At 31.6% G+C, this 20,666-nt stretch overlaps 1 protein-coding gene and 1 long non-coding RNA gene across 22 annotated transcripts in view; both read left to right on the top strand.

Moving 5' to 3' along the window:
• Positions 1-3,359, top strand: part of LOC143193155 (uncharacterized) — a 28,793-nt gene extending 25,434 nt beyond the window's left edge. Inside the window, exon 2 of the long non-coding RNA XR_013004950.1 lies at positions 3,141-3,359. This is a non-coding gene — a long non-coding RNA (uncharacterized LOC143193155). The remainder of the gene's footprint in view (positions 1-3,140) is intronic.
• The window catches only part of tai (basic helix-loop-helix family member taiman), a 693,988-nt gene extending 673,631 nt beyond the window's left edge, over positions 1-20,357 (top strand). For 9 of the 21 annotated variants that reach the window (XM_076399151.1, XM_076399152.1, XM_076399153.1 and 6 more), the window contains 11 exons: positions 12,391-12,648; positions 12,937-13,234; positions 13,331-13,623; positions 13,702-13,899; positions 13,959-14,138; positions 14,248-14,529; positions 14,666-14,891; positions 15,899-16,093; positions 17,322-17,516; positions 18,456-18,535; positions 19,214-20,357. In XM_076399151.1, the coding sequence (XP_076255266.1) occupies positions 12,391-12,648; positions 12,937-13,234; positions 13,331-13,623; positions 13,702-13,899; positions 13,959-14,138; positions 14,248-14,529; positions 14,666-14,891; positions 15,899-16,093; positions 17,322-17,516; positions 18,456-18,535; positions 19,214-19,291 (2,283 nt within the window). In that variant the 3' untranslated portion in view covers positions 19,292-20,357. Of the gene's footprint in view, positions 1-12,390; positions 12,649-12,936; positions 13,235-13,330; positions 13,624-13,701; positions 13,900-13,958; positions 14,139-14,247; positions 14,530-14,665; positions 14,892-15,898; positions 16,094-17,321; positions 17,517-18,455; positions 18,536-18,780; positions 18,929-19,213 lie in introns of all 21 variants that reach the window. The other 12 variants (XM_076399165.1, XM_076399159.1, XR_013004949.1 and 9 more) reach the window with 11 other exon arrangements.
• Positions 20,358-20,666: the final 309 nt, after the last annotated feature.

Here is a 20,666-nt window from a genome sequence, read left to right as displayed (position 1 = left end):
CTCGAACATGGCTCTGATATATAACAAAATTCTAGTCTAAATAAAATAATCAAACAAAAATGTTATGTATTATAATTTATTTAAACGTTATAGTACATCTAATGCCTATATTATCGAAGAACTTAAAACTACAAATAATTATACAGCCACAATAGTTTATAGGTTACAGTTGTTTTATTATATATTCATTGAACTCTTTTCCACACCACCTATGAGTTACAGTTCTAGGCGCCTTTTTTATGTAGTGATAATCACTGGAGGCCTAATCCACCTAATTAGCATTTGTATATCTGAGTAATGTATTTTACTTTCATTAGAGAGCATATATATGTTTTACGCTTGTTTCCTTGTAAAGTCATTGTGATATTACTATATTTCACTGTCACTTCAATCACAGAAACACTAATCAAGTGTCATATGAAATCAAATATAACATAATAAAAAATATGTTATTGTATAGAGTTCATAAAAATAATGTTTATTAATTTTTAGTTAATAAAGTAATCACGTTCTAAATGCAAACATTCATTAACACCAACAAAACACAGCACATGTTAATAAAGAAACCTAATATTTTTTTGAGCGATTGTGTTAACGATAAGGTTAAAATTGCAATTTTTTTCGTTGGAAAATATTTGCGGAATAGGTAATGAAGCACAATATCTGTGTTCAAATGGTCGATTAAGTGAGACATAATGAAATGTTTTATCAAAACATAAACGATACTATCGATTAATTGAGATGATGGTGTGTATTTCGACGTAGTCGTTCCCATCTTAATGGCTCGTTATCATTTGTGATATTAATAATCTTTTTAAAATATATTGAAAGAATCAACGATCGATTTTAAACGTATCAATTGAAATGAAAATTATTTTCAAAAAATTAATAAAGTGTTTCCTTGTAAAGTCATTATGATATTACTATATTTCCCCTTAGTTTGTCCTGTTGCTACCTGTATACATCTTTCTTGATAAAACTACATTAAAGTCACTGCATTCTCCTTAATGCATTTCCCATATCTGCAAAACAATTACTATTATTTCTCTCCTCATACATTTTACCCAAACGTTCATGTATATTATGAACAACAACACACATGCTCATAAAGCTTTCACACTCTATAATACAATTTGCTACAATTAAAGTATATTAATTGTATACTGACCTTTAGTGGTTTCCTCTTTCATCACCCTGTCTTGTTAATCGTCAGCATTGAATCATAAACCAACATTCATAAGGTTTTATTCAATCAGTCTCACTTTCAGAAACACTAATGAATTGAATAACTAAGCTGTTTATTTCCAATCTATCAAAAACTTGCTCAAGATTCTACCATTTATCAACATCTTCTTCAATATGTTTGATTGAGCTCACACAAACCGAAGGTGTTATTTTTGACAATGCCTCTTTCCATAAATCCAGACAGTTCTGGTTTGAATATCCTCGTCGACCTGAATATCTATTGTAATAATGTTTTGCAACACCCCATATCAACTTAATTGGATAAAAAATCACTGATAGGAAGGAAGACGTAATACTCTGTGGCCGTAACATTCAGTAATCGGATGGATCTACCATGTATCTTTTCTCAGGCTTTATTTATTTATTTCCAAAAAAGTAAATTACATATAATGCAATTAAAGATTTCATTTATATTTACCGAGTAACAATTTGAAATAGTTCATTCTTTAACGTTTAAGCCATTCCTTAATTGCAGTCTTTGTTGGGATTTTCTCCACCAGTGTACTATATATATGGTAGATAACATACATTGTACATAACAATAACTGATGGTTCCTCCAAGTTCTTTAAAAACTGATTTTAAAACTACTGCAAAGACAGTTTATGGTTCATTTCTCCATGGTCAACCTTGGACTTAGAGGAAAACACTAATTCTGCATCCGTATTAAAACCATTCCTGTTTCCAGCATGAAGAACTATATGTCTGCAATGAATTATTAATAAATGTTATGACTAACAAAACCTAATCGATAGTTATTCAAACGTTTATCTTTTTCCATCAACTTTTGTTGTCTTTACACTATATTTATTATCATCTTGTCATGAGCAACCCAATGGACCATGCTGAAATATTCATGTCTCATTTAAATATATAAATTGATATAATAATTCTTTCTTGATTTTATTATATGTTTTTAAAAATTGTATAATTTTAAAAGCAATCTCTGGAAGTTCCATTAAACCCCTTCGTGGGTTATCTTTACACCAGTTAAATCCTATATTACCCAGCATTGTATGAAGGAATGTTCCACATCCTCAAATAACTGTATATCTGTTAGCTTTTTATGGACACTTTCCAGACTAACAATTTTCTCCGAAGTAATTGTATTAAATTATGTTTCGATTGAAAAAGACTACTTACTGTTTTTATACATTTCTTATATTTGATCTCTGAAACATTAAGCTGATCCTGATTCGTCACCTGTTTCGCATAAAACGGTTTCTTTTTGGTGAATTTAAGATTATATTGTTTTTTATTTTTTGAGATATTTTAGTGGCCGCGTCCGTACTAATACTCCCAAAAAAATAGTTTTCTATCTTAAAAGTTAAAATCTCTTTTTAAAGAGAACAAAATGAGAAGGAAAATATTGTCTGACTGACTGTAAAGCGAATTTACAACTTTTGACAGACAGATATTGGTCACGTGTGTCATTACTGTTTTGAATTTACTATATTTGTTGTACATTCAAGTTGAATGTTGAAATTAATGAACAATTATTATATATCAAATGAGAATCAAAGAGTATGCACATTATTTATTAATTAAAATGCAATAAAATGAACGAGTTCGTTAAATTAGAAATGTGACTTAATTCGCCCGCAACGCAATAATCTTACGACGGGCAGATTTGGCAACAGCGTCTGACGTAAGTAAAGGCATGTCAAACACCCCAATTCCGCACCGAAGGAAAAACCGTCCCCCTCGAAACTTGTTGCGCATCTTTTGATGTCTTTCGGCCGAGCACAGGGGATGTAGCCGTCCGAACTACCTGCACCCTGATCCACACCACCACCCCTCCCACCCCTCGTCTACGACGTTCGGTCCGCCCCCCGACGATTCGGACCCCGATTTAAACGGATGCATCCGACACAGTCACGTTTTCTACTTTGGCAAGGTTTCGTGAAAAGTCGAGTGAAAAAGAGTCGTGCGTTGTCTAAGGGTAGTAACGGTGGTCGGCCAGGTAAAAGTTTTGTGGCGTCCTCTGCTAGTGGTGTGCAATTTGCGAGACAGCGTTTCCTAGTGTTTGTGTGAACTTTTAACACTGTGCCTGTTTGTTTCCTCGTGGATTATGAACTATATGATGATAAATTACACGGGTAGATCGTACGGGAGGGTAAGTTTCAACATTCTACACTTTACTATTCGAATTTCAATTACGCGTGTCTTACATAGAATTTAACCCACGTGTTTGTTGAATCAAACAGAGACGTTATTCGAGTCTTAGATAGGAAATTTGATGCCGTATTTTACAAGATCGACAACAGAATTTTTACATTTTTTATATCTATAGAGAATAAATATTTTTTGCGACTTAATTCCACAGTTTCTTGTTGAGAGAGAATTTACTCGACATAACTGTTCTAAACTTCGTAATAAATGATGATTTAGATTAGATTTAAACGCTAGTATTACAATCCTGAATTATTTGAATTAATTTCACCAAACGTAAATGTTAGTAAACAATTTTTAGGTTTCTTGATAAACTTACATGTTTATGATAAATATTACAAGTACAAGTCTTCTAGCTTTCGATGGTTTTATTAATTCAACGCACATAAAATGACACACAACTAAAAAAATAAAACAGCCAATGCAGTAAAAATGTAAAATTAGTTTTAAACTAGTTTTACCCTAGTTATAAAGAGACAGAATTCTGTTTGATGTGTGAAATGTCTTGAATGAAATTCTTCAAAATGTTAGTAACAATAATTAGAGGTTATAAAACTGTAAACATTTTAAACCACAAATTCAATTTGATGCGACAACATTGTGACACTGACGTCATTATTTTGGTGATGCGCATTGGATGTTTTATTGGATAAATTATATTGGCAAATGCAGCAGGTAGAAATTTGCTAGTTAAAAGGAGACGGAATACTACCTGTTGCGTTGGAACATGTAGCCCATCATAAAATTCCATTTCTGTTGATACCGTCGACTGTGTTGTCAAATGTCTATAAAAATCTTCAAAACACTAATGATAATAGAGAATACTGTTTGATGAGTAATAATAATTAGAAGTTATAAAACTGTAAACGTTGTAAACCACAAATTCAATTTGATGCGACATACTGACGTCATATATTTTGGTTATGTATTTTAGATGTTTTATTAGATAAATTTATGTTGGCAAATGCAGCAGGTAAAAATGTAAAATTCGCTAGTTAAAAAGAGACAGAATGCTACCTGATGCTTTGGACCATGTAATCCATCATAAAATTCAATATCTGTTGATACCGTCGACAGTATTGTCAGATGTCTATAAAATTCGTCAAAACACTAATGATAATGGAGAATGTTGTTTGATGCTTGAATTGCCTACAATATTCTTCAAAATGTTACTAACAATAATTAGAAGTTATAAAACTGTAAACGTTGTAAAGCACAAATTCAATTGAATTCGACAATGTGATGTGCATTGGATGTTTTATTGATAAATTATATTGGCAAATGCAGCAGGTAAAATTCGCTAGTTAAAGAGACATAATGCTGTCTGATGCCTTGGAACAGGTAACCCATCATAAAATTCCATTTCTGTTGATACCGTCGACTGTGTTTTCAAATGTCTATAAAATTCTTCAAAGCACTAATGATAATAGAGAATGCTGTTTGATGTGTGAATTGCCTACAAAATTCTTCAAAATGTTAGTAACAATAATTAGAAGTTATAAAACTGTAAACGTTGTAAACCACAAATTCAATTTGATGCGACATACTGACGTCATATATTTTGGTGATGTATTTTAGATGTTTTATTCGATAAATTTATATTGGCAAATTCAGCAGGTAAAAGGTATAATTCGCTAGTTAAAAAGAGACAGAATGCTACCTGATGCGTTGGAACAGGTAACCCATCATAAAATTCAATTTCTGTTGATACCATCGACAGTATTGTCAGATGTCTATAAAATTCTTCAAAACACTAATGATAATAGAAAATGCTGTTTGATGTGTGAATTGCCTACAAAATTCTTCAAAATGTTACTAACAATAATTAGAAGTTATAAAACTGTAAACAATGTGACAATGTGATGTGCATTGGATGTTTTATTGATATATTATATTGGCAAATACCGCAGGTAAAATTCGCTAGTTAAAGAGACATAATGCTGTCTGATGCGTTGGAACAGGTAAGCCATCATAAAATTCCATTTCTGTTGATACCGTCGGCAGTGTTGTCAGATGTCTATAAAATTTCTAAACACTAATAATAATAGAGGTTACAAACTTGCAAAAGTAAACCAAAATTCTAAGTTGATGCGGCAAGATTGCGATGTACTGACGTCATAATATTGATAAAACATATTCAATCAACTATAATGATAACACTTGAATAAATACTATACAACAGTGGTTATACTAAGAATGGCACACAAAACATCACCAGCTAGGTCACGTCATAAACTATAAACACCTAATCCATAAATTTTACTATTGCTAAAAAATGCCATAACAGGAACACAAAAATTGAAAATTCTATTTTACGACGGTTCTTATATTAGTGAGTTATTGCTACCGAAGTAAAAAGGGATAAAAGGTAAAGGTGATTCCCATTCATGACCTGGTATAGTCTAGACGTAGTCCGATATTGCCATATTGTTATGGCGTCGTCTTTTCACCAAATTTATCTTGACAACTACTCACTATTGATGCATTCAATTTAACGGAAAACAATTATATTATATACATATAAGATCTTAAATATAGAAAAATGTTTTAGTAGAACGAACTTGTGTATTTTGTTTCGGCTTGAGAATATAACAGAACTTCCAAGAACAAGTATCTTGTCATATAATTTGAAGTATGTTCAATTTTGTTTTTCCTAAGGGGAAAGTTTCAAGATGTATTGTTATGCAATAGGCATGTAAAAAGTTTCAGTAATATTACACTGATGCTTAACACATGCCCGTAGCTTTTGTCAGTTAAGTTGTGAAAAAAAAACTAATTAATATTTGTTAGTTGAGAATTGATAATTTTTCTGTTCAGCTTTTTTTTCTGTTTTAAAAAATTAGTGTCTCATAAATAAATTGAATTCGATTTAATTTCCTTTTTCTTGTTATAGGGACAGAAAATGTATTAAAAATACACTCAAAAATAAATGAATGTTTATTTTAATATTTAACAAATTTCAATTGTTAATTGTCCAGACTAATGATAGTAAAATGTCTTACTCTATATATAAAAAAGTACCAAATATCAGATCGTGTCAAATAAATTGGTATTTTATGATTAACTCAACTTATAAATGATAAAATTGATAATATAGCAAATACTGAGTTGCAAATAAAAAAAGTAAGAGCAATAAATGTATATATCAGATATGTTTTCCCAAATTTATATTGATGGTTTTGGAAAATGATTGTTTTAGCCACTACGATAAAATAAGTATATCCTGATTCGTAGTCATTAGTGTAGATTATTATTTATTCAGTATAATCGGATATATATTAATAGTGATGTTCTCATTTTGATACATATTCAGTTTTTCCGTTTCTACTTATTGCCAAGAGAATTCAATGTTATTTATGATTTATAAGGAAGATGCGCGAACTCTATGGGTTTATGAATAGTAACAAGATGCTTAAGTTCATAGAGGAAATTGATCTTTACATTCTAAAACATTTTTCCGTGTGGCTGCAACTTCTTACGCCACTTTCAGAGAACCATATTAGATGTGTATAGGAGTAGTTCGATGATGTTTTTTTTGAATTTTTGGATCATAGATTCATTCGCATTGATAGCCTCTATGCATTATCCAAGACTTTTCTTTACATAAACCTACCATTTTCGATTCGTCATTCTGTCACAATTTCCTTCTTTTCCTTTCATTGTTCTTCTTCTTATCGATTTTAACTTCAGTTAAACGCGTTAAGGGCAGATTGCGATAAATTTTCTGAGGATAAACTCACTTCCGTATATTTATTTTGTCCCACACTTGATTAAGAACGATTACGAACTGAACTGTCAGTTGTTTATTCAAGAAATATTTGCCGAACATTAAATGGTGCACTACCTCTTCTAAAATGTGTAATAGAAAACAATGTAGGAGACACATTGAAGGAGAAAATAAATTCACTGGCCGAAGATCGTTTAACAGCTATTTCCATGCTATCTATTGAGAAACAATTTATCATCCAAATAGACAGTTTTACCGACAGAAAAGAACGCAGGGTGGACTCGATCAGGAATCGCCACTGCATAACACACACAGGCTGAAAAAACTTTATAAAAGCACTTTGTTTAAATCAAATGGGTATTAGTTATCCTTAACCCAGTGAAGTATAGCCCATCGAACTGTTGTTGTTTCGTTGTTACCAATTGCATTGTTGCAAAAAAAATCGATATTTTTGTCCGATATTTTTTTATCAATATATTTTTAAACATTATAAAAAAAACCTTTTACTTGAGCCTAATACATTTTTAAAATTGGGACTTAATTTTAGATGTTTAATTAAAAATATCGCTGTTCTTTAAAATATTTAGATAGTATCGATATTTTTTTCGACGGCCGACACCCCTAGTTTACTTAATATGTGGCGATTTCCCTCTCCCCTCCATCGCACTGCACAAAACAACTGAAGTTCACGTAAAGAATTTCGTCCGATGGCAGCACGTCGCCGATTTATTGTCGTGTGAGTTCGTCGGTTTTCGCACGTCGGAAAAAGGACGAATGGGGCCCTTATCAGCCACGACAACGTTCGTCGATACCACCGAACGCAGACAATAATTTAAAAAAAGATAATTTCAGTTTCGTCGTATTAGCCGAGCCACCAGCCAGCGATAAGAAAATTTACTTGGCTCTGCACGGCTGTACTGATAAGTTGTTTGGCATTTTGTCACGTCCAAGTACCGTGCGCTCTTGTCGCGGCGCGTTGTTGTTGTTGTCGTCGCCGTTGTGGGCCTCCAACTCTGCTGCCGTGCGATGTTGTTTTTCCGATGGGCTAAGGGCGTTCGTTTCCAGATCAGTATCAACGCGGCTATCTTTGTACTCACCACCCATTGCCCGGAGCAATGACGACGTGTACGAAAAATCATCCAGTTTCTGCTAAGATAGCCGGAGTAAACTAAATCCGCCAAGCCCAGTGCTTCAAACCAAGTGCGTGTTGTTACCGTTGTTGTTGCCGAGATGTTCAAGCTACGTAGCATCTACCGGAACGGAGATATCATCGTAAGTTTTCCTACCGGGGCTGTTAAACAATATCGATACCTTTCCCAACGCACATGTGCAGTGGATTCGTAGTAATGCGGCAAGAGAAACACTAAAATACGAGATGTGGACATAGGACAACACGTTATCGGAAATTCAAAAGGATATTGATATGGTTTATAAAGCAAACCAACGAAATAACACCCACAAACTTCAGAAAAACAACCGGAATCAGAAATGATTTTCTCGCAGTAACCGATACACCTACATCCATATACATCAATCGAATATATTTTAATTTATGCCCTCTTGTATGAATTCTAAATTTCTTTTTTAATATCCCGATATCAAAAATACAGGCATTTTTCAAAAGGGGATGGAACATATTTCGCCATATTCCGTGCTTTTTTCGTATTAATTTTGCTCAACAATTTTGTACAATATAGAAATATGAGCAATATCATAAATTCCGATAGACAATATACAGATTTCAAAGTCTTCTTTGAAACAGGTATATTTCAAAACGCTTCTTAAATAAAACTTAAATAAATTTAAATCAATAATACATTTTCTTGCATAAATATTTGAATATTTGTTGCTTAATAATGACCATTTCCTATTATTCATGGAGAAATAATCTGTAATCTTTAATCTATAATACCTATGGTATCACTAGGTCAGCTATATAAATATATCGTTATTTTCCCATCATTTGACAACCCTGCTACAAAATATAATAAATAGCCTGGTTTTTTATCAATTTTTCTTCATTATTATTACAACTACCGCAACATAATTAACGTCACTATGACCTTCAAATATTCAACTTTCAACTAAAATGGTCAGTTTTCACAGAATTATTTTTAATTATTCAATTATGTCGTACTGCTGCCTAATTGTATATTCTATATTCTGCATAAAAGAATATATTAAAGAGTGCAACATAATTGTGAATGATATATTTAACATTTAATACAATATATATATATATATATACAAAATAAAACCAAAAACTTGGAGTTTATAGGTGGCTATATAGTATAATTAAAGATGATTATCTTTGGTCAAGGCTACATTAAAATTGTTATATATTTCTTATATATTGATAATCAAAATTACACGATAGTAGTTAAGAATCTCTCCTAAAGAAACCAGATAACACTTATCACCAAAGATTTTTAGGTAAATATTTGCTATTTAACGTGAAGAAAATTTCAAGACCCACCATTATCGTTCGAAGAAAGAAAAATGTTCACTTAATATCGACTTATAATGGCGAAGATTCATATTTTTAGAATATTTGCATTAAATACACTCGCATATCTACAGTGTACGTAAATTATTATCGCATATCAGATATTGATAACATTATAATTGTTTTTATTTTATTAGTACGTTTAATTTAATTCGACTTATGATTGACCTAACAATCAATTGATCGAATAAAGGGTACTAACGAATCATTGTTAAATATTCTGTTTTGTTTCAAAAAGATTCGACTTCCGAAAAGGTATTAGAAGTTTCCTCTATATAATTTCTTCTCAAAATGTTTTATTTAATTTCAAGGCTTTATTGTAACTAATTGTTTTTCAACTACTATTTACTGCAAGAGCCATCAAAAAGAGAGCATTAAAATTATGTTATTTTTTATTCCCGATTTGTTTTTATTTAATATTGTTAAAAATTACCTTCCAAAATTCAAGTTAGTAACCTGAAATTCATTTGTCATTTTTGTAGGTTAGAATCAGAATTAAAACATACGAAAATGTTGACACCTTCATATTTATATTATTATTTTCAGGAGAATTGTTTAAATATTATTACTATATTTAAAAAAACATTATAAACTCATTCTAATCACAAACTTATCAAAAATTACACTGTTATACTTTCCAAATGTCGGAATTAATATAGTTTCGAAGGTCACCAAATCTGCAGTTTTTGATATTTTACATTAACAATGTTCCATTGACCGGTATTTTAACTAACTATCGGTATTTCGACGTGGATAATAAAAATATTTTCTTAAATGAATATTGCACTGTTTACTGACGAACCAAACACGGCTATTATCAGATATTTACGTGAAAAGATCAAGTTAGTTTATCCTTTGACATATATTATCTCCATAGTTGAATAATGTATATAGAATGCGTTATTTTTGTATTCAATTAATAATGCAGCAAATACTTTTTAAAATAATATTTAAATTCCATATTTCCATTTAAATAAAAATTACAAATATTTGCATTTATAGATATTGACATGAAAATCAGACTTTAGTTAACCATACATACATTGTCTCTAGTTTACTGCCGTGCATAATTGTTATGTGTGTAATTTTATACCAGTTTTTATATAAATTACTTTTAAATGATTAATCTTTTCGGTATGTCATTTCATGGAAATGACATCGTGTGATTCTGAATCCGTAAATTATTAGAAAAATGGTAAAAATTAGTAGCTAACGAAGGACATACTTGTACTGATTTTTTCGCAATAAAGATTAAAATGAAAAAAAAATCTTTAAAACTAAACTTATAAGCCTGATATTTAATTGTTGTAATTGTAATAATCACTATAAATTAACTGTCATGTGGATTACATTCAAGTATATTCCTCTATAACATTAAGTAATATCCAAATACCTTTTTTATCACTTGCATTAAGTTAATTATTTAATTCTTGTCTAACGTCTAAACTGAACTTAACCTAACTTATCAGGCGAGTCGTCCATGACCATACCAAAAAATATTTACTAACATTACAGCCCACTCTATCTTGAAAAATTGATTATATACTTATTAATACCAAATATAACATTCCAGTTGATACGAAGATATAAACAACAAATATGTTTGCTTATTTAGCTGCAGGATTTGTCAGTAGGTGTTATAATAATTGTCTTCAACATAAAAGATATTTGTTTTTGTGATCTACAATTCAAAAGTTTGCGTAGACATTTTAATTTCTAAATATTAGAAATTTTAAAGATTACTAAAGCAACCAAAGTTTATTTTTATTTCTAGTGAAGTAGTATTTGACAACGAAAAGTGATAATTTATCAACAGTGTTACAGGAATCATTACAAATTGTCACTCATGTCTTTCCTTTTTAATCATGTAATTCCAGAAATTCATTATTACATGTTACAATGTTGTACAAACGTTTTATTACTTTGACATACTTTTTTAATAAGAAAGATTCCCAAACGGATGAAAATGTTTACATTATTTATTTTAAAACATTGGCAACATGTAATTTAACATAATATTTTTGTACTTAGCGACATTTTAATTTAACAGAAATAATTTTGTTATCTCTAAGATAAACAACATTCACTTTTGTATTTTTGATATTCCTATAATGAGAAAGCTTTTTTACGATAATAAACGGAATAGTGGAGATTTAAACGTCCAGGTTTTTATCTTTTGCGTAATGCAATGTTACTACACATTTATAAGTCTTATTTGATTGGTTAAATTTTCGTTGAATTTATATCACGAGATTATTTACATTTATGTATATTGAAACGTTATATAAGAATAATTTTAACTCATATGTTGCTGTTTAAAATATAAAATTACTGAAACCGCAAAACAGCATCCTGTTTTGCTGTGTATGTATATTTGGTTACCTATGTTTATAAACATTAACATGTGCACAGTGTGTATATCTGGTTATCAAATATATTATTTATATATTTTAAAAATACATATTTTAATGGATATATAAACCATATATACATATTACAATAACCAGTATAATAATTGTTCGGTTAATGACACTTTCCCACAAAACGACTTGGGTATATGAAAAATAATAATATTCAAATCTAATTAGCTGTTTTTATCTTATCGTCATTTCGCGTACATTTTGCCTTTAACCGGTCCAAAATGTTAAATTTTCAAAAAAAAATTTTTTATATAAAAAATTACAATATAGCCTTATGTTATCCACAAAGAATGATTTTTTATTGCATGATTTTTAATTCCAGCTTCTGAATGACAAAAGTGATGATGACGACATTGAAGCCAAAGCTGGTATGAAGAAACCCAGCGAGCTTCTACAGCAACTTCTCAAGAAAGGAACGGATGACGATGATGATAAGAAAAATGATAGTGGACCTCAGGAGGACACGCTTTTGAGAAGTTTGGGTTTTCCGCCTGGTTCACCTGGAGAGCGACGTGGTTCTAAAAGGCCGATCGACGAAAAAGACGAACGGGAACCTAAACGAACCAATGATGGATCGCAGGTATTAAACTTGTTTACGTAATGTTAAAAAACCAACCGAATATATATAAATTTATTAATATCTGGTTTATGTGTTGAGTAATTGATAGTCGAACGTTGGTTTTATCTAATCTGTTTTATTACACTAAACACTAGAAGCCAAAATATTTCATCAACAATATTTACTACTGCTTATGTGACTTTTTAAATAAAATTTTTGAATAACATAACATTAAGCCATTAGCTATGATCGTAAATTTTAGGTAATTTTATAATTTTAATTAAATATCCTAATAAAATTATTATACAGGTCTCGTCATCTGCTTCATCATCATCTAGTGAGCTTTGCAAAAGAAACAAAATGCTCGCTTCATTATTGGCAAAGCAAACACCAACACCACCATCAATACCGCCCATTCCCCCTAGTGTGATATCCGCAATACCTCAAGAAGAGTTGCCCAGAGTCTATACAGATTCTGCCAAATTGGGCGGTCCTAACCCCATGGTTCCCAATAACAATTTGAGAGCTAATAATGGAAATAGATCTATTGGAAGATCGCAAGGGACCTATCCTAATAATGTGCAAAAGAATGTTAACCAATTAAATAGTAAGTTGACAACTAGTAAGTTATCTTTGTTAAGGAAATTTTTTCTTAAAGTTGACTCTTGTATTAGGAAAATATTATTTACTATAATACTTGTAGGCATATTTACCAATCAAGCAACATCTACCTCAGATAACAACAACTGGGGTGAAAACACTCTGCCCCAGCCAAACATGTTAGATCCGGATTTATCGGAACTTTTGGATCAAGTGATTGAATTTGTGCCTGAAAACTTGGACGTCAACGAAGGTCAACAAACGAGCAATTATCTCAGTGAAACGGCTGCCATTACTATTATTGAGCATTCTTTAAGGCAATTAGAGAGTGTCTTCAAGGGTACCTCTTCACCTAATATTTCACTGCCTACCAGACCACCAGCTTACTCTGCAAATGTAAGTTTACATTTACTAATAATTACCGATTGTAATGATATTGCCAATACAAACATCGTTTATTTAAATTATTTTTAGGTTTCATCTCAAATCAATTTGGGATATCCTCCACCACCAAATTACCCTCCCAATAAATATCAGAGACCTGTTAATGTACGAGCTGGAACAGGCTCACTCTATACCACTACTAACCTATCCAGCCAACACCAGATTTTAATTGCGCAACGTAAAATGCAACTGCAGCAAGAACAAAAACAACGGTTATTGCAGCAACAGGTAGTAGAGATATTATACTAACTTACTATGACATGACTAATGGCGATACGCATTTATAGAAACAACAGCAGCTTTTGATTCCGTCCAATGCTACTACAGCCGAAATTAATTCTATTCAAAACATAGACAATTTGCTGAATAATACTGTAGCACCAAATGTTTCCTTGCAGCGGTCAAATAGCGTTCCAGAGTCTCAGTTATCACCTAATTATAATGCACAGTTACAAAATTCTAATACGGTAAGAAAATACTTGTTATATATTTGTAATAACTATGTTAACTACTTACAAACGTATGTTTGTTTTTACATATTGTGAAAGCACATTTTTAACTGCAAAAATATTTCAGCTACCGCAACAAAACCAACGTGCAGTTCCACCACAGCCTCAACAACAACCATATTCGCCACGGTCACAACTACCATCTCCTTTGAACCAACAAAGTTTTCAACCACAAACGACCGCGGGCAATTATAACCAACAAACGTCCCGTTTATCCCCTCAGTCACAGTACAATGCTCAACTATCCCCAAGACAGGGTTACCCTTCAGGGAATGGAACTGGAACAGCCAATTGGGCTCAACAAAGGATGAGTGTTCAGCAGAACCCTATGTTAAATGCTCAGCTGATGGTATGAAACTTTTTACACTTAAATCTTCATTCGATTTTGTCACAATTTAATAAACCACCGTCAAATATTATATTTCATCTACCACTTCTTAAAACTAACTACCTTCTATGCTTTTCTTCTTCTATTCTCTCTCTAGGGAAATCTAACGGGCAGCCGCAATTTTCAGAGACCACCAGCTCAATCACAACCGCAGCAGAGGTCCATGAACAGTCCTGGCGTACAAGGAACTAGACATTCGCCTTTTGGTGGTGACCAGTTTCCTCCACCGTCATCTCCGAACTCAACATATAATCAAACACAGTATCTTCAACGACTCCAAAGGGCTAACAGTGTGCCTACTACCAGTTCAACGCAAATGACAGGTTAGTTGTGTTCAGATTCCAAATAGAATTGAATCGAATAGGGATCACATATTAACTTAAAATTAATATATGGAATTTATTAATGTATAGCAATCTCGAATTAACTTAAATGTATTATATAGGCTAAATATTTTCAAATTGTATTTTTGTATATATTAATAATTCAACACAAAAGCTATAGATTGGTGATCGACCTTTTAATATGCAATTTAATGGCATGATTTTTAATTATCTGCTATCAAAGTGTTTGTAGAAGTTTTCTTTTAGATTTACTGCAGTGGTTTACCAAACATACTTTTTGGTGCATGTACTTTACTCTTTTTCTCTTGTACTTTCCTCAATGATAGATTAATGTAACTATTTCCGCTGGGCATAGGAAACTGACTTGAGCAAGGCATGACGTTGTTTATTTTCTAGTAATTTATTATAGAGTAATAAAAATCAACAAAAAAACGTTATAGTTTACTAAACACTGGAAATCAAAACCAAGAAATAATCATGTACAATCAGTAACTATGTTTTTTTGTTGAACAAATATCCTTGAGGCTTTGGTAAGGTTGGGTTATTAGATTCGTAGTTCTAGTTTATGCATTATTAGTTTTTCCACATTTATATTTATAATTCAGAAACTATTTAAAACTGAAACAAAAAAAACAAAAAAAGTAAAAACAATATATTTTAGATTTAGAATATATTTTTATCTTCATATCAGTAGCAGTGTTTTTTGTTCATTTGATGTTTGAATGTTAATATACAGAGTACAGAGCAGAAACTAAGATAGTGAAAATAAAATTTAAATGAATCTGAACTCTACTTGTATCTTATCACTAGTCGAATAGTGAACAGAACTATGAAAATTACAGTACATTAACCACCTAAGAAATTATCCATCTCTCATTGAGGAAACTACAAAACAAAACATTCCTGACACTTCAAAGTATAAGAGCAAACCACTCCGCATCCACATAACGGATTGGGCGTTCTAAGGGTGATTGCGTGTGTTGCAGGTGGGCTGAGTTCGCCCAGATCGTTCCCGGGTAATCAGGCCCCTCCACATTACCCTTCCAACCCCTTGCAATCTATCCCTCCCGCCCCTATGCTGTACCCGCAACAACAGGATGCCCCTTATAATTGCTACGACCAGCCGCAGCCAGGGCTCGGTTATGAGCGCAGGGGCAGTGGTCCCCCGCACCTACAGCCCGGTAAGTGAAAACCAAGAAAGCCTCTGTCCTCATGGGAGGCTTAGGGCTGGGGCACAGAAACACCCTCGGATGTCTATTGTTGTTGTCACGTCTCCAGAATAATCACTCTCATAATATCTTAATTTGAAACTATTTGTAACGATTATAACCAGAACCATACGGTCTTTGCCTTCAAAACTATCAAAAAATTCTCTCAATTCCTTTTTAATTTCATATAATTTTGAATTAAGTATATTACAATACCTGCTAAGCAAACTTATTTATAAGGAATATCTCAAAACTTATTGATATACCCGGAATGTTAAAATTAATAATATCTTAACTTCATAATCTATGCGTTTTTAATTATGGAATATATTTAAGTATTATTTTGGAGACTAAAAGCCATATTTATCACAGCATATATCACAGTTTCATTCATCGGCACTACTGCCCTGTATCTAACAATCATTCACCAAGTCCAATCATTAAAACTAAAATTAAATGAATTCAATTTTGTATCAGTTGACAAATAACCCTTAGGCAGTGATATTTTTCATAAATTCAGCATTTAACTTATAATAATTTGTTTTAGTTAAAACTAATATTTTAATTAATTTATTTTTCTGATTGGGCTAGCGCATTTACTTGTGTTCACAAATCATTATGTGTTTAAAATAAATAATTCACTGGGTATATATTCCTTCCTCCTCCAACCATCTTCAATGTGTCCTTTCCTTTATCTACCATTTGTGATATGTAAATAGATGATGTACCACCACGCGTACATTGCCTACCATGCACTTATTCTGCAAAAGTCAGTACATCAAAAATTAACCTATAATTTCCACATTTTATTTTGTAAAGCTTAATAAGTTATAATAACCTGACTTTTGTATATATTGTTCACACACTAGTTATGTCAAAATGTTTGTTTTCCATTGTGTTTGCTTTTCATGTTACTTATATAATTGCTAATAAAAAAACACAATACTAAAATTAAAAAAAAAAACCTACTTTGTTACTATGTTTAAGCAAACACGGAGATAATTTAAAACTAATGTAAATACTAAAGCAGCATATTCGCTCTCACTATTTATATGCATGTCTGTTATATAACAATCGACTTCAGTTTTGTTGGTGCATGTTGAGCTGTGGTATAGAATTCAGTGTAATAATTATGTAATATTTTGAATGTTCTTGATCTAAACCATTAAAATGGAATACAAATAATACTTAATTTTTCTAGCAGGTGTCGCTGGCGGAAATCCCACGTCTGAATTCGTAAGACAGGAACTGCGCGCCGTGGTAGGTGCTCGGACTGCACAAGCTCAACCGACAGCAACTCCTCGAGGACCCACTCAAAACCAACAGCTTCAACAAATGGGACAACCCCAATCGGTTGATCTGGAGAGTTTGGGGATCAGTTTTGAAATGGCGTCCGGTAAGAATATTTCCCAATAATATATTTCTGGATGAGATATAAAAATCTTACTAATAAAGGAACAAATAGATTTTCTTCATTCGTTTTGAGTAATGGTTTTCCTGTATTATATATCACTAAATACTTAATACTAAATATTTTAATAGTAAGATTTTTAAAGAAATATGGGAGGGGTTATTATCATTCATTATAAAAAAAGTACTTAAATTTTATTTGAACCGTGATGAGATTATATATTGTACATATGTTACTGAAAGTATCTGGGTATTTGTTTGGTGTTAGTAACATGAATATATATAGTATATAGTTTTTATATAAATCATATATTTATATAAAAACATATATATAAATTTTCAACTCTCTACACAAACCAAGTAATGGTGTATAAATAATCACATCAAATGTACATTAACTTTACTAACAAATTGCACATCTTAAATGTCAATATGGGGTTATACCTTTATTTTAACTATATGGGTTTTATACGTATCTATATTATTTTACCGATTTATAAAAAATAGAAATGGGTAATAAGATGAGATGAGATGTCCTATTATAGTTCTTTTTTATGTTGATTACAACGGAAATTTTTAAATCAAGTCTCACTCTTTATTCCACACCCCTCCCAATAAATATCTTTCAGTTTCTACAACTAAAATACTATGATGGGACTGAAAACAATCTCAATACTGTTACTTAGCGTAAGTTTAATATAATTTATGCATTTCTAACAATTATTCACATTTTGCTTAAAACGATACATGTTATATGTTGTCATTTCTAATAAGTTTGTTCGTGAATCAGTTTTGATGATGAATCAGCAAAATGATGTTTTAAAAGTTCGAAATTCAAATGGATATTTTCATAAGAAGATATTCTAAGAAGTATTGAGGTTGTTTCTGTTGGGGTAGCGTACAATGACGTCATTGTTGCGTACAGGTGCGAGTGAAAGCCCGAAACTTTGGGGTGCGATGGGGTCAGAAATGAACTCAATGTCTCCGCAGCAGGCCACATCCAGGGTAAGCTACACGCTTCTACAATATGTACAGAGTGGTTTTAAAGATATTACTTCAAAAAAAAAGTAAAGCTAAATTTCGATATATTCTTATCTTTAAACCCATTTGGCTTAATTTGCTTTTGCTGTTTACTAACACGCCTGCATATCATGTAACTAGTAAATAATATGTAACAGTAAATAACAAACCTGTTTTCCGGTATTGTATTAATAACATAGCGGTCATTTGATTTTTTAAATCATTTTTAGAGGTATGCACTAAACCGTAATAATCCCTATTTTTGGAATCGCTGCGATCTTTAGTGTGTTGTTTGGGGGCTTAACCAACACGTCTTACGGAGAATTCTTTTGACGTGTGGTAATACTATTGACTTAATAGTAATGCATTCATCTTCAGGTACTGGTATAATGAACAACATGGTCAAAGAAGTTCTTTTCAAAATAAAATAATTGCTTATTTAAAATCTAGTTGAATATTTGTTTTTTTTGTGTTCTAATTTTTTTAGAGAAAAAACATTGTAAAATTGTATTTATTTTGTTTAAAATAATTTTGTGGATGTATATGAACACAAGGAAATATAAATAAACCATAATTATGCACTCTCAAATTCTGTTGTAAAGCACACTAGCATGCATATAAAAGTTCTCGTAGAAAAAACTAATGCTTGATTCATATTTTCAGGCTACTATGGAGGAAGGACGGCCAGGTGATACCAAAACATCATTGCTACAACAGTTGTTATCTGAGCAAAGTAAATAATCAGTCACGATAATTGGAAAGTCTTTGATGTTAAACATGTGTTTTAGCAAGAATCTGTCTATGTATCCAGATATAAACTTCTACTGTTAAGAAGCAAGCTATGAAATGTTACTTTATTGTTTATAGTATATGTGAACCAAAGATGTCGTGTATACGTGAACTTGTTGTCGACCATAATATTGCTCATATGTGATTGTATTTTCCGTATTTCGGCAGAGTCAACTAAAACACTTGTTCTATGATATTTATCATTGTATTTAACCCTAGGAGTAATCCTAAGTTAGGTTATTATTTACACCTTATCTGTCAAAGAAAGATGTACATAAATATACAGAAAGATATTCTACTAGGTACCTCATGGGTTACGTACCGCAGGCTGTAATCTAGACAGGTTAGCTGTATCGAAAGTGCATTACACATTGCTTGTATAATATGTTTGATTGGGTAATGCGAAGCGTATGAAAAGCCTTCTGGGCTCGAGTGCAATTGTACATAGTTATGACATTAATATTTATAAATACTATTATATTTTATTACTAAGCTTGTTTTAAAAGAAACATGGTATCCGAACTGGGCGACCATATTGATCAAGATATCTTAAACGAACCTCGATTCATTTCAGTTCAGAGTAAATATATTAAGTAATGATCTCCAAAGGGTTTTAGGATGTCCTGTTCAATGCAAAGTTATTTTGTTGTGTCGTCTTCCCCTTCATTTTAATGAACGTTGAGCTAGCTACGCATTACCAAACATTTTTTAAAATAGTAACTGTTAATATTTTATACATAATTTAAAGTATGTTATTTGAAAGAGTCGTTTTTTGTTGGACATTGTGATAGGCAACCGCCATGTTACTGTTGCTAGGGTTGATCCTAGGAATTATTTTAGAAAAATAGCATTCATACTTGATTATTGTACTGTCAATTACCCTCCTCCTCTCAAAACCACTAAATTTTTAAAAATGAATGAACAAATTAACAGACGAAAACATTATTTAATTACACAAATATTTTTTGTACATTATTGGAGTTTTGAAATATATATATTAAATAAAATATAAAACTTATTCATTGTTTTATTTCCTCATTTTGTAACAGAGTTGTTATTTCTATAAATTAGTTTTCTATATACTCTTAAACCGCAATGGTTGTTCTAGGCATACACGAAGGAATGTTTCTCAAAGCATTTCATAGTTAATTGTAATAGTTTTGACTAAGGGTTTGTGAGCACCCTAATCTACTTTTTTGGCCTTGGTGTGAATGGCAGTAGCCTGGTTTTAACCAATTCAGTTTCACTGTATGGAAGCAGCCTAGGGGTAATGGGAAAGGTGGTGAAGAAGTGATTACTAACACTATAGAGCTTGATAGTCCTAGCC

Source organism: Rhynchophorus ferrugineus, unplaced genomic scaffold, assembly GCF_030347505.1.
Source record: "Rhynchophorus ferrugineus isolate W39M unplaced genomic scaffold, kcgeb_rfMv2 rfM3, whole genome shotgun sequence".
NCBI lineage: Eukaryota > Metazoa > Arthropoda > Insecta > Coleoptera > Curculionidae > Rhynchophorus > Rhynchophorus ferrugineus.
This window is presented reverse-complemented; position numbering and strand designations above follow the sequence as displayed.